This window comes from Macrotis lagotis, chromosome 1 (genome assembly GCF_037893015.1).
Source record: "Macrotis lagotis isolate mMagLag1 chromosome 1, bilby.v1.9.chrom.fasta, whole genome shotgun sequence".
In the NCBI taxonomy this organism is placed as follows: Eukaryota; Metazoa; Chordata; class Mammalia; order Peramelemorphia; family Peramelidae; genus Macrotis; species Macrotis lagotis.
In genome coordinates, this window is record NC_133658.1 from 652,473 (window position 1) to 667,268 (window position 14,796).

General features: G+C 48.2%; 1 protein-coding gene across 2 annotated transcripts in view; it reads left to right on the top strand.

Annotated features, from left to right (window-relative positions):
- ATAD2B (ATPase family AAA domain containing 2B) overlaps positions 1–14,796 on the top strand; it is a 93,466-nt gene that overhangs the window by 27,128 nt on the left and 51,542 nt on the right. For both annotated transcript variants that reach the window (XM_074194765.1, XM_074194773.1), the window contains exons 7-10: positions 191–307; positions 1,070–1,145; positions 3,335–3,433; positions 4,646–4,757. In XM_074194765.1, the coding sequence (XP_074050866.1) occupies positions 191–307; positions 1,070–1,145; positions 3,335–3,433; positions 4,646–4,757 (404 nt within the window). The remainder of the gene's footprint in view (positions 1–190; positions 308–1,069; positions 1,146–3,334; positions 3,434–4,645; positions 4,758–14,796) is intronic.

The window sequence follows — 14,796 nt, forward strand, 5'->3', positions numbered from 1 at the left end:
GTGTGAAGTGTACTACCGAAGGGTTAGCTGATCCTCAGGGAAACAAGGCGACGAGTGCCACAGGACCGTTTGTGCTTGGCTTTCAGGGCTCTGTGACTGGCCCTGGGGGGATACCTGTCGATCCTGAGGGATGGTAGTGTCTCAGTGCTCACTAGGGATTAGTGGACTTGAGCTTTTGTCTTGTGTTTAGAATCTCAAGAGGAGGATGGTGACATTGAAGTGGAGGAGGCTGAAGGCGAGGAGAATGACCGCCCTTATAACCTGAGGCAGAGGAAGACTGTGGAGAGATACCAGGCCCCACCCATAGGTGAGTATGGTCAGGATCTCAAGGGGTCCCTGGAGGGAGGGTGCTGATAAGTCCTACAAGGTTGTTCCAGGGCTGGGGGGACTGCCAAGAGGAAGGTATGAAGTAGACTTCCAAGAACCTAGAGCTTCCCCAAGGTGGGGGCAGCCACCACATGGGGTGCCCTCAACAAGATCTGCCAGGTTGGTCTGGGGTCTATGATTTGGAGCAGAGAACTTTGTGTGGCCTGGCCCACATCCCTGCAGATGCCAAGCAGGATTGTTACCTCACTGACATGCCTACCTATGGCCAGGCAGACCCCTTAGAGTGGTGGTGGTGGGGGTCCCCTCGAGCTTCTCTTGTCTTCTGGGTCCTGGGGAGAAGTGGGGATGCTAGGGTATGCTCCACCTAGAAGGCATTTCCTCAGCCAGCTCCCTGTCTGGGGGTCCCCAGGTCCGCCCCCTTCCCTTTTAATGAGCTCTCCCAGAGTCACCTTGGCCATTCTGGGTGGGCAGAATACCCCCTCCTCCAGGGCATGGGCTGTTCTTCCCATCCTCCCCTCTGTCCTGGGTTGCTTTTTCTCTAGTCTGATGCTTCTCCTTTCAGCCTTCTCTCCCTGATTTTCAGAGCCTCTTGTTTCACTGAGCTGATCCCCTCAGCCCTGGCGTTAGAGAAGCATTTGGAGAGGGGCTTCTTCCCCTCTGGGGTCTCCTCAAGTCAGGTCCTGGAGTTTGGGAAGGGGGACTTGTCAGTCACCTTGTCTGCATCCTGTGCTTTCCCTCTTAGTTCCAGTGCATCAGAAGAAGAGGGAGAACGCCCTGTTTGACATCCACAGATCTCCTGCCAGAAGAAGCCATATCAGGTGAGAAGAGGGGGCTGGGCAGGACCCAGGACCTCCCATTCCTGGCTGTCTCAGTGGCCAGGAAGGTCACACCACCCATCTTCCCTGTTGCCAGGCGAGTGGTCGCTCTGTGGTGGCTTGGGGAGGGACGCTCCTTGAGGATGCTCCTTCACCTTGCCAGGTCCCCTGCAGGGAAAGCCAGCCATCTTGGAGACCCCTTCCCTGTATTCCTTGATGTGAGGCCTTCTTGGAGAGCTTGTTGGTCTGTCGGTCTGATTGGGGCGGGCATTTTTTCCTAGTGGCCCCTGAGGTGGTCTTGGAAGCTTTGATGATTGTGGAGCAGTTGCTTGTGATTCTTGGGACAGGGTGTGCCCAATGTGGACCCTGTACAGATGGCTTTCTCCTTGGCATTGCTGGATGCTTCTCTCCAAGGGATTTCTGTCACTCACTTGATGGGCTCCTGATTTGTGCTCCTGTGTGGACGTACGGACCCATCCTGGGGCTCCTGCTGCTGATCTGCAGGCAATGGTGGCAGCAGCGGCGGCTGTTCCTGATGTCCCTGCCAGCAATCAGAACCCTTCAGCTCTTTGTAGGCAGTGGGGATTACTTCAGTCTTTCCTTGGGTCGAGCCCAAATTTCTCTCTGCCTTTCTGACTCTGTTCTCCACTCCCTTGTACCCAGTGCTTTGATGAATTATAACATTGCTTCTTCATCAGTGTGGTCCACTGCCCTCTTTCCCCTGGGACAGTGCTGGGCCAGGTGGCACTGCCCACCTCTGAACCTCTGTTCCAGGAGGTTCTCATCTTGGCTGGCCACACCCTTGCCGCTACCTAATTCTGGAACAAGCATTTATGAAGTGTTTAGTGTTTGCCTAGCACTCCATTGGTTGCTGAGGAGACAAGGAGGGGAAGTAACCCCTGTCCTCAAGGACCTTATGCTCTGCTCTAGGAGGCCAGCCTGGGAGACAAAGGGCACCAGTGGGGCTTCGGTCCTCCCTACCCCCTCTGTTTCTATGAGGCTCACCTGGCCGTCCTGTCCTTTCTAGGTCAGCCATTGTGCAGGGCAGTTCCTCTGTTTCTCCTCGTGGCTGGCCCTTGATGAAGCATGTCTTGGTTCTTGACCAGAAGTGTCACTGCCTGTTGACGGGCAGGAGACGTGCAGAGAGGAAGACCCCACTCTGGTAAAGCTGTGGAGGTCTGGCTGGATGGAGGGCTCCTTCCTCTCAAAAGAACAAGAAGAAGGAGAAAAATCAATCCACATTGTGTGTGTTGTACCCCCACCTCTGCAAAGGGAAGTGTGGAGCTGAGGAGGGTCCCTGGCTGCTCTCTCGACTTCTTTGTGATGGACTTGTACTTGAACCTTGTGCATGAGCCTAAAGAATCTGGATCATTGGGGCGGCTAGGTGGCATAGTGGATAAAGCACTGGCCCTGGAGTCAGGATTACTTGGGTTCAAATCTGGTCTCAGACACTTAATAATTACCTAGCTATGTGGCCTTGGGCAAGCCACTTAACCCCGTTTGCCTTGCAAAAACCTAAAAAAAGAATCTGGATCATCTGGGGAGCTCTCAAGTCCCCTGGGAAAACTGAGAACCAGCCCGGCCTACTGAGGGGGTTTCCCAGGGTCTCAGTGCAAGTGTTGGGTGGGGTTGGCCACAGGCTCCTGCTCTCGGCGCTCTCTGAGTCTGTCATTGTGGGGAGCCCTTGAGGCTCAGCACTTGGGCCCTTTGTCTTGGTGGAGCCTTCCTTGTTGTGAAGGACAGCGAGGACCTCCAGTGGTCCGTGCTGTGGGGGGATGGTGGAGTGCCTCCCTGAAGGTGGGCCTGTCCAGGAGATGCAATTCTCTTCCCTTTTCCTCCCTTCCCCTCCCAAGATGGTGCTGACGAAGGCCTCTCCCCGGGCTCATCCCCATCTCTCTTTTTGTCTGTGAGAAGCCAACTCTCCTCTCTTTGACCTCACTACTGGCTTCCATGGCTCTGTCTATGGCCTCAAACAGGCCTCCCCACGTTGACACTCTCCAGTGTGGTCCTGGGCCTCCTCCCCTTCACCCTTGGGGTCTCAGCAGCTCCTGGAGACACCCTGCCGTTGTCTGGGCCCTGAGTCGGCCTTTCCTGTTGTTTGGGGGGAAGTGGTTGGGCTCATCCTGCAGTGGCAGCCCAGCAGACTGGTGCTGCTAAGCATAGTTCTGATGAGACTTTGCTCCTTTGAACAGGAGAAAGAAGCATGCCATTCACAGCAGTGACACCACCTCGTCTGACGAGGAGCGCTTCGAGAGAAGGAAGTCAAAGAGCATGGCCCGTGCCAGGAATAGGTGGGTCACTTCTTGGCCAGTGGCTCAGAACCACTGTGTCCTGGGGGCTGGGCTCCCTTGTTCTCCTTCTCCTGAGTTCCCTGCCTGCTGGGGTTTTAAAATTGTTTTTTGGGTGGGAGGGAGGCAATCGGACTTAAGTGACTGGTCCAGGATCACACAACTATTAAGAGTGAGGCTGAATTTGAACTCAGGTCCTCCTGACTCCAGGGCTGGAGCTCTTATCTACTGTGCCACTCAGCTGCTCCTTGCTTGCTGATTTTTGATTTGATTAAAAGAATTGCCAGAGACCTGGGAACTCCCCAGTTCTTCAGGCAGTGTCTTGCTGGACCTGAGGGTTCAGGAGCTCTTGGGGAGGGCAGGCAGGTGGAGGAGTGCAGGCCCCTGGACGTTTCTAACTGGGCATCCCTGGCAGGTCACCTAGTCAGGGTGAGCCTCAGTTCCTCATCTGTAAAAGGGGAATCACAAGAGCCCCCTGGGGATCCCTACACTCCAGCATCAGCTCTCAGCAGATGCTCTTCTTCACTTTTGTTTACCCCTTGAGAGATTTTTGGGTACAAAATGAATTGGGTGCTATTGTTCTAGAGAGTGGATTTTTACCTACTCTACTGAGCAGTTTGGAGTCTGTACCAGAACTGAGACTCTGAATAAGGATGCCTGGAGATGCCCAGGGCTGAGTACCAGTCTTGAAGCCATTCTGGTTTACTTCTGTCACTCCAGGAGTCTTCAGACTGCCTTGGGGGTAGGGGGAGCCTGACTCAGAGACTTGGATGGAAGGAGAATTGGGGGGGGCAGTGACATGGGAGACACATGGTAGAGCATGTGGAGGAGGGGCAGATAATGAGTGGGTGGGGGAGAAAAGTAAAGAGGGGTTTGGGGGGCTGAATTATGAGGGGCACAAAGCCCTGCTCAGCAAGGATTTCTTTTTAAAGACTGAACTCTCTCAGATTGGACTTCCAAGGTCTTTGTGGTGATAGACCGGGGTTCTTTTCTGACCCATTCTGGACTACTTTTTCATTTTATGATTGGTCTTTTAGCAGAGGATAAGCATTCTGCTTTTCAGAAAGCAGCCTGGGCCTCCTTCCTTTCCAGTGTTAGGGGAACATGTGAGGGTTCACTCTCTCTGCTTGGCCAGAAATGACCCAGTGTCGAGCCTCTTAGCTCTGGGGAGTGGGCTTGCCTGCTGTGGTTCACCTGGCCTTTTCTTTCCTGCAGGTGTTTGCCAATGAACTTCAGAGCAGAAGATTTAGCCAGTGGTATTCTTCGAGAACGTGTCAAAGTTGGTGCCAGCTTGGCAGATGTTGACCCAATGATACTTGACAAGTCGGTAGGTGCCTCAGCTGTACATGTGTGGCAGGTCCCTTGGCTTCCCCCCCCCCCCCCCCCCCCCGGTGAAGTCATGGAGCCTCTTCCTGGCCCTCGTGATGTGGGGCCCTGCCTCTGGCGTGCTGCTTCAGGGCAGGAGCTTCCAGGTCATTGAGGATAAAGTTGAGGGAAGGGAGGTGAGGGCATGGCGAGACCTGCCATTTCAGGGCCTGCTCGCTCCCCTGGCCCACCTCATGAGCACTCACTGAGGAAGACCTCCCCCATGCTTGGGGAGCAACCACAAGTCCTGTGCATTGTGCCCAGGGAAGGGGCTTGGTGGAGGTCGGGGGAAGGCTGGAGCCCATCTGCACAGCATTTGAAAGCCCAGTGGAGGAATTTTGTCCATGAGGTGACTGGGGGTCACCATATGTGTTTGAAAATGGTTGAGACATTATCCACCTTGCATATTGGGGATTAGACATTTCCTCTGTGCTCTCCATGCTCTTCCCATCTAAAGGGGGGGGGGGGGGAGTAAGGTGTCTGCTGGATGAATTGGAGAAAGCCTCCTGAGGAAGGCCCTGACTTGTACGGGAGCAGGGATTTGTTCTGAGACAGGAAGTGGAGGCTTTTATGAGGAATAGCACGGGTTCGCGAAATCACAGAATATGAGGCCAGAAAAGACTGGAAAAAGAAGATTTGGGAAGGTGGAGGGAGCATGGAAGTGCCATAGTTAGGTTAATGGATCGATGGAGACTGGGCAGGGAGAGCTAGAAGCAGGCAGACCCCCCAAGAGCCACTGGTGTAGTCCAGTATGAGGGAAGACAGGGGTGATGGAGCCTTGGTGGACAGGTTGGTCACATGAGGAGCAGAGAAAGACTGAGCCAGGGAAGAAGGCCAGGAAGGTAGGAAGGACTTGGGGCACCAAGTAGAGCATTTTGTCCTTGATATTGAAGGGAAGAGGGAGGTGATATGATCCGACTTTTCTCACTACCCCCCCCCCAAAAAAAATTAATGATTTGTTTTGAATCTTAAATTCTCTTACAACTCACTCCTTTGTATTTATGGATTCATACAAACCATTTTTTCCTTGATCTAGGAAAAGAAAAAAATACAAGAAAAAGGGGAAAATATGCTTCAGTCTGCACTGTAAAGCCATCAGTTCTCTTTGGGGGTGGACACCATTTTTCATCATGGATCCTTTAGAATTGTTTTGAATCACTGTATTTCTGAAAATCACTGAATCTTTGACAGTTGAGCATCATTAGACTATTGCTGGTCCTGTGAACAGTGTTCTCTTCTACTCACTTCACTTTGCCTCAGTTCTTATAAGTTGCCACCCTTTTTTGAAATCATCCTCATTCCTTATAGCTGCTCTATTAGAACTGGTTCAGCCATGCCTCAGTTGATAGGCATCCCTTCATGGCACCAATACCTCACTGCCATAGAAGGAGCTGCTCTAAATTTTCCTTTATTATTGCTCTTTTGGGGTGTAGAGGTGGCAGTGGGATTGCTGGACCTACTTCTGAAATTGCTCTCCAGAGGAGATGAATTCATTCTCAACTCTACCAATAATCATTAGTGTCCCTATTTTTTTTTTTTTCTAGTTTTTGTTAGGCAGTGGGGTTAAGTGGCTTGCCCAAGGCCACACAGCTAGGTAATTATTAAGTGACTGCGGCTGGATTTGAACTCAGGTACTCATGACTCCAGGGCTGGAGCTCTATCCACTGTGCCACCTAGCCGCCCCATGGTGTACCTATTTTCCTGCATTTGTCATTTTCCTTTTGTCATCATAGCCAATCTGATTTTTAGTGTCAGAGCATTTTTTTGTGACCTTTGATAGCTTGATTTCTTCCTCTGAAACCTGCTTCTTCATATTTCTTGACCATTAATCAATTAAGGAATGGTCTTTATTTTCATATATTTGACTCAATCCTCAATTCATTAGAGAAATTAGACTTTATCAAAAAAAGTTTCCAGTTTTTCTTCTAATTGCTGCTGCATTGGTTTTTTACAAATCTTTTTAATTGTATATAATTTTACCTCCTGTGATCCTCTCTATCTTTTTCCCTCTCCTTAGATCTTATAGGCATTATTTTCCTCATTTTGAAACCATCTCCCATTATTCCTTATAGCACATTTGCTTGGGTTGTTTAGGTCTCTACTTCCTTAACTCTGTTAATTTGGACAGTTGATATTTTTATAAATATTTATCCACTTCCTATTTTATTGGCATATAATTGAGCAAGATAGTTTTTGTTTTGTTTTGTTTTGTGTTTTTTTAGTTTTGCAAGACTGTGGGGTTAAGTAGCTTGCCCAAGGCCACACAGCTAGGTACTTATTAAGCGTCTGAGTCTGGATTTGAACTCAGGTCTTCCTGACTCCAGGGCAGGTGCTCTATCCACTGCACCACCTAGCTGCCCCAAGATAGTTCTTAATTATTTCTTTATATTCATCTACTTTGGTTGTACATTCATCCTTTTCATTTTTGAGACTAATGATTTTTTTATGAAAGCCTGGTGGCAATGTTCAAGGAGATGTGTATTAGAGTGTTTCTGCAAAGGTAAAAAATGACAGACCTTCTCACCATATTGAATATGGGGAGGGGTGTGTGTGAGAAAGTGAAGAGTCCACTGAAGGTGGACCTAGGAGCATGGTGGTACTCTTTCCAGTAAGTAATAGGGAAGACAGGAGAGGGAGAAGGGTGTAGTGGGAAAAGGAATAATTTTGAACATATAAAGTGTAAGACATCTTATGACGTCCACTTTGAGATGTCTCCAATCCAGTTGGAGATGTGAGATGGGAGGGCAGCAGAGAGGCTGGAGCAGATTGGAGAATCATTAGCCAGAGCAGGATGTTGAATCTAAGGGAGCTGATGAGATCCCCATGAAAAGCAGTATAGGAGGAGAAGAAAAGAAAACCTCAGGAAGAGCCCTATAGAGACAGGTTGGATGAAGACAGAGAGCTAGCAGCACATCAAAGTCCCTAGAGAGAAGAGTTTCCAGGAAAACAAGGTCTTTGGTGGTTTGATTCTGGTGAATGTCCATGGGTTGGAGAAGGCAATGGGGGTGGGGGGAAGCAGAGGACTGAGTGACTCCCCTTTTTGCTCCTGCCTTCTCTTATATCCACTTCCTTCCTCTCTCCCAATTTTGCCCCTCATTATCACCTCCCTAGTATACAGCCCCCTAAAAGATATTTCCACCTCTGTATTCTCCCTGGTCCAATCCATCCTTTGTGTCTGTCAGCATAATATTTCTTTCCTAAGGATTGGTCTTATCATTATCCTTCTGAAATTTCTTTGAGGATTTTTATTACTTCTTTAGTTGAGTTCAGATTCTTCTTGTTGACATTTGAGGACCCTCTGTGACCTAGCATCACCTTACTATTCCAAATCCCTCATCCACTCTGCAATTGGACCACAATTGTCTTTTCTTTCCCTGTTTGAAGTGTTCAGCGAGGATGAGCACCTGGGGTGGCAGGGTTCAGGGCTACTTATCCTCCTTTAGTGCCCACTTGCCATGGGACTCTCACCTGTGCCTTCAAGAAGCTGTAGCAGGGGCCGTCGGAATCTCCTGATAAAATTGTTTTTGTGATTGAGGATAATGACCGACCTGAAACCCATATTGGGATGTCTGCCCCATACCTGTGAAGACTTCTTCCTGCAGAATGGGCAGGTGAAAATGGTAGGTTCTAGGCCAGAAAGGTGGCTGAAGCAAGTGGTATGGGGGCATTTAGAGCTTGGTCAGACATCACAGGCACCAAGGTCATCCCCTGGATCCTGGACCATCACCAGGTGTCTTAACTCTGGCCGGCCTGCCACTGGACTCTGATGACCAGAGCGGAGAGAAAGAGAGGCTCTGTCTGACTTCAGTCTGATTCATGTGCCAGTCAAGTGACATTGGTTCTCTTTGCAAATGAAGGACAAATAGCAATAACATCACAGAAGAGTAGTGGAATTGCTGTCGAGCCAAGTCTTTGGTCCTGCCTCCAGACGCCATGCCCTCCACTTAGAGACTTTTTTGACCGTTTTCCCAAGAGGTGGTGTCTGGCTAAGCCTCAGCACTCTGACCCACTGAGGAGCCTCTCCTTCCAGAGAGGATTCCCCAGGACCTCTGCTCAAAGATCCATTTTTCTGCTGAGGAACATTGTGTTTTCAACTTGGTGTTATCCTTAACATTTCCTTCGTCCATATCTTGGATTCAAGAATTTGATGAGTCTTGGACCATCTATGTCTTTTCTGCAGTGCACTGCCTTGGTTGCCTCTGTCCCCAGACATCCAGGAGTTTCCTCCCAGCAGTAGCTGCTCCTCCTCTCCTCTGTTGGGCCCTTTTGGATGCCCTTGCCCAGGCTGACTTCTTCAGCTCTGCCCTCATTCCTTTTATCCTCAGGGCCTCTTGATGGTGTAGATTTGGAATATATGCTTCTGAGTTGAATTCTCTCTGGCTATTGAGTGGTGCCCTAGACATCTGGGAGCTTCCTTTTGGGTGTCCTTGCTCCATGTCTGTTTTAGGTGCACGATTTGATCCCCTACCTCGTGGCCTCCATGATTTCTCCTTCCCCCTTTCCTCTCTCGGGGAATCAGATCTGTGAGAGTGGCCTCCCTCCTCTTGGACTTTCTCATCTTTCCATGGCATGTCTCCACCCCCCCCCCCAAAAAAAAAAGCATCTGTGCTGTCCTTTTCCTGCCCCTCCCTCTCATGTTCCTGAAGAGCCAGAGCTTTAGCCCGGGAACAGGGTGCCATGGATTTGAAAATTGCTTGGCTGACCTCAGGAGCCCCAAGAGGAGAGGTAGAGCCTGGGTGTCAAGACCGAAAATGTACTTTTTCCTTCAAGGACAGTTGAGGGTCCTGCCCATAGGCACCGAGGTTGAGACTCCTCCCTGGGGAAGAATCGGGATGGTGCCAGTCATCTGGTGTCCTTTGGACTAGACATGGTCCCCTGGGTGCCTCTGCCCCCTGGTCTAGAAGTGCTGCCCAAGTGGGCAGGATCTGGTCTCTGATGGCCACTTGATGCCTCTCCTGCAGTGCAGGAGGAAGGAAATGGTGGTGGAGGCCTTATGGGGAGCAGGCCAGGAAAGGAGGGAGGCCAGAGCTATGAGAATATTTTCTTTGAAACTTCTGAATTTTTTCTTCCCTTCTGCTTGATTGTCCTTTGCTTTGGTGTCTTTGTCTTCCCAATCACCATTCTCTTTGGTTTCTTTAGCGAGACTCTGGATTTAAGTTTTTCTCTTCAACCTCTTATTTCACCTGTGAAGATCATATGTTCTGTGTTCTGACACTTACTTATCTCTTGAGCCATTTGGGAGCATCCCACTGAGGTTCCCTGCTCTCTTGGGCCTCCATGGGGGCCTGTGCCCTAATAGAGGTTCATTGTTTTTCTTTTGGTTTGCAGTATTTATTCAGGGATGCTTTGACTCGTGTAGATGATCTGGAGGTCATCTTCCCATCTGTTCTTAATACATTTGCTCTAGCTGCTTGTCCTTAAAGTCTTTGGACCTGCACTTTCTTCCTTTGATATCTTTGGTCATTGGGACCCCGGAGTGAGAAGGTACAAGGTACCTACCGGGGAGCATGGTAGAGAAAATCAGAGATCCAGAGAGAAATGAAGACAGGTCTTCTTTTCAAATGAAAAATGTTCCCTTATTTCCCATATTCTGATTCCTCTTTTGTTGTTAGTTTTTTCTGGGGCCAGCCTCAGGCTCTGCCTCAGTGTCTTTTGGATTAAACTGACCTCAACTAGATGCCAGTCTTTTTTCCTCTGGACTTGGGAGATGTCCCCCTGGCCTTCTGCTTCACTCCTTCTGTTCCTCAGTTCTCTAGCAAGTGCTGTGGGTGAAGTATGGGCAGAGCTCAGTGTGCTCTGGCTATTGGGCAGGGGGGCCAGTGGGGGAGGGCATACTGAGGGAAGGATTAAGGGATTAGGGATTAGCCTTCTGTCAGTTCATAAGGATGTTGCCTCAAAATTAGGTGTTTTGATGACTTCGATTGTAGAAATAGTGAAAACTGTAGATAGAATTACTTGCTTAGTGATTAGCTGTTTAAGTCTGACCAAGCCCCTCATTTCTGTCCGCCTCTGTTTCCTGATCTGTAATAATAAGGGCCCCATGAGGGTTATGCATATCCAATGAGACATTTGTAAAGCTCTTTGCAAGCCTCACATCACTATCAGTAAGCTATCATCACCTCCTGGGCAGACTTCCTCCTTTGAAGAAGTTTGAGGATCTGTTAAGAGGAGTAAGTGACCTGGAAGTGCTCCAGAGAAGGCCAGATCAAAGAAAGAGGTACAAGTGCATGTCCCCCCAATAAGCAGGGATCTCCCGGAAGCCAGTTTCACTTCCTGGCTATGATGGGCCTAGTGATGGGAGAGGTCTGAGAAGGGCAGACTTAATAATGGGCAATCCCAGTGGCCTCATGCAGCATCCTGCCTAGGAACAAACCGAGAGATCACATTGCCTAGACTGGGCATCCCCAGGAAAAGGAAGGAGGCTTTCATGGAGGGAGGACCCCCTGGCTCCTACTCCCTGTCACTGTTCCCTGAGTCTGTTCCCTGAGGCTGATGGCAGTGCCGAGGCAAGGGGACTGCCCCCCAGGAGATTCCTTAGGCCATTCCTCATCTGCTCTACTCCTCTGCCTCTATTTCTCCAGCACCTCTCTGTTTGGGCGATAACTGCTTTGTTGCAGAGTGGAGTCTGTTGGGTCTGTTAGGCCATTTTTCCTTCCCACTTTTTTGTTACTTCCTTGAGATTCTGAGCTTTTCATGCATTTCATTCTTCATTTTCCGACCCTTTAAACTTTTCTAAGGATGCTTTGTATAATATTGAATAATTTTTGTGGTATTGGTATTTTAAAAATTACCCATGAGTAATTAATATTTTTGTAATTATTTGGTCTGTTTTTCTTTAAATGTCTTACAGTTAAATTCACATAAGTCAACCACTTTTGCCCTTCTGAAGTTATTTTAGCTGGACTTTATTTTTGTCTCTTCTGGCTTAGTTTTGTTGGTAATACATGGAAGTGCTTAAGGTTTACCTACATTTATTTTCTATCCTCAACTTTGTCTCTTTAGTTCACCCTTTTGATGTCATTTCTTGATTTCTATATTTAATATTTATTCTCGTTTTGTACAGTTTTTTTAATACATTAATAAAATATTCTCATTCAAGAGTAAACAAAATACCCCCTCCCCCCAAAAATATAGACTCATTTGAGCGATAAAGGGGAGAGAAAAGAATTAAAATTAAAAAAAAATAATAGTAATAATTGTGGGTATGGCCAGGTGGCACAATGGATGGAGCCAGGAGCATCCAAGCCCATATCTGGCCCCATACACCCAACAATCACCCAGCTCTGTGACATGAAAGCCACCCCAACTCCACTGCCCTGCAAAAACCAAAAAAAAGAAAAAAAAGACCCAAAATAAAATAAAATAAAATAGTAATAATAGTAGGGGTGGCTGGGTGGCGGACAGAACACTGGCCTTTGAGCCAGGAGCACCCGGGTCCAAATCCGGCCTCAGACACCCAATGATCACCCTGCTATGCAGCCCCAGGCAGGCCACCCAGCCCCATTTGCCCTGCACCCCCCCCCCCCAAATAATAATAATAAAAAATGTGTTTCAGTCTTTGTTCCAACACCAACAACTCGGGTGGATCACATTCTTTATGATCAGTCCATCACAAAAGTTATTTCCATATTTTTCCACCATTGCCATTGCTGATTGCAACTCCCTCCTTTTGTATTTCTGCACTACCATGTACTATATTTTCTCTCTCCTTTCACTCTGACTCTGCTGTAGGGTATCTGAGTGGTGCAGCAGACAGATTCCTGGTCCTGAGGCCAAGAGGCCCTGAGCCCCCATACCACCCCTTAGGCCCAGCATCCACCTGGCCCTATGGTCCTGGACAGGTCATCCAATCCCAACCCCTTGGAAGAAGTAAAAAAGAAAATGTGTTATATATGACCACTCTCCCCCCCATGGTCCATCCTCTCCTCCATCATTAACATCCCCCCCCCCCCCTTCCCCATGTCCCCCTCTCCTTCTTACTCCAGATGCCTATATTCCATTGAGTATATTTGCTGTTTCCTTTCCTAGCCACCTCTGATGAGAGCAAAGATTCCCTCATTCCCCCTTGTTTTCCCCCCTTCCATATCATTGCAATAGCTCATTGTAATAAAGAAAAATCTTATATGAAATATCTTGGCATATTCCCCCTTTCCTTTTTCTTTCTCACATTACATTTCCCTTTTTTTCAATTGACTCTATTTTTACACTATATTTTATCTTCAAATTCATCTTTCTCCTGTGCTTCAACTATAAAAGCTCCCTCTACCTGCTCTTTTAACTGAGAAGGTTCATATGAGTATTATCAGTGTCATTTTTCTGTACAGGATTACATGCAGTTCATCATCATTAAGTCCCTCATATTTTCCCCTTCTCCTCCAATCTCTATGCTTCACCTGAGTCCTGTATTTGAAGGTCAGACCTTCTGTTCAGCTCTGGCCGTTCCAACAGGAACATTTGAAATTCCCCTGGTTCATTGAAAGTCCATCTTTTTCCCCTGGAAGAAGACGTTCATTTTTGCTGGGTATTTGATTCTCGGTTGCATTCCAAGCTCTTTTGCCTTCTGGTATGTTATATTCCAAGCCCTATGAGCTTTTAATGTAGCTGCTGCTAAGTCCTGTGTGATCCTGACTGCAGCTCCATGGTATTTGAATTGTGTCCTTCTGGCTGCTTGTAATATTTTCTCTTTGACTTGGGAATTCTGGAACTTGGCTATAATATTCCTAGAGGTTGGTTTTTTTGGGATCTCTTTCTTGGTGAGATCGGTAGATTCTCTCCATTTCTATTTTGCCCTCTGATTCTAGGATATCAGGGCAATTTTCCTATAGTAATTCTTTGAAAATGATGTCAAGGCTCTTTTCCTGATCATGACTTTCAAGTATTCCAATAATTTTTAAATTATCTTTCCTAAATCTGTTTTCCATATCAGTTGTTTTTTCAATGAGATGTTTCATATTTTCTAATTTTTCATTTTTTGGTTTTGAAGTAATGAGTCCTGATTTCTCATAATTTCATCCATCTCCCTGAATTCTATTCTTTGTCTGAAGGATTTGTTTTCCTCAGAGAGCTTTCTTATCTCTTTTTCCATCTGGCCCATTCTGCTTTTTAAAGCATTCTTCTCCTCAATAACTTTTTGAACTGTTTTATCCATTTGACCTAAGCTGCTTTTTAGCATGCTATTTTCTTCAGCATTTTTTTGAATTTTTGACTAGGCTGCTGACTTCATTTTCATGTTTTTCCTGCATCTCTCTCATTTCTTTTCCCAGTTTTTCTTCTAAGGCCCTCATTTGATTTTCAAAGTCTTTTTTGAGCTCTGTCATAGCCTGAGCCCAATTTCTGTTTTTCTTGGAGTCTTTAGATGCAGGAGCTTGTGCTTCCTCATCTTCAGACTGAGTATATTGATCCTTCTTGGGATCACAGATAATATATTTCTCAATGGTGTTCCTCTTATTTCTCTGCTTGCTCATTTTCCCAGCCTTAGCCTGTTTTGGGGGTGCTTCCTGAGCTTTTGGGACACTCCTACAAGGGTCTTAGTGTGTGTGAGGCTCTGTCCTCCCTCCTGGTCTATGAATGACCATATGCGCCCCCCTCTGCCACGGGGCTGAGGGGGGGGCTAGATTGCGATCAGGATCTGAATGTGTTCAGAGTCCTGTTCCAGGGGCAGAGGGCAGAGCTTGGCAGTCTCTCTTCACTCCCCTCCCTAGGTTCAATGGGCTTATGCCCTGGGGGCTTCGCTGTCCAGGCTGCTTGCTGTGTGCCCTGAGGGCTGGACTTCACGTGCTCACTCTGGCAGAGGCCATTCCCCCCCCCCCCCCCCCCCCCCCCCGTTCCCCCAATTTGTGCCCAGTGCCCGCCCCCCCCCCCCCCCCGGCCCTGCTGCTGTGAGCCATGGCTCCCACCGCCCTTGGGACTGCCTCCGGGAGGCTGAAGTTCTTTTCCCTCTGGTGGGCCACCCCTCCAACCCCAGGGAGCAGAGCCTTTCTGCTCTTTTCCAGGTTACCTTG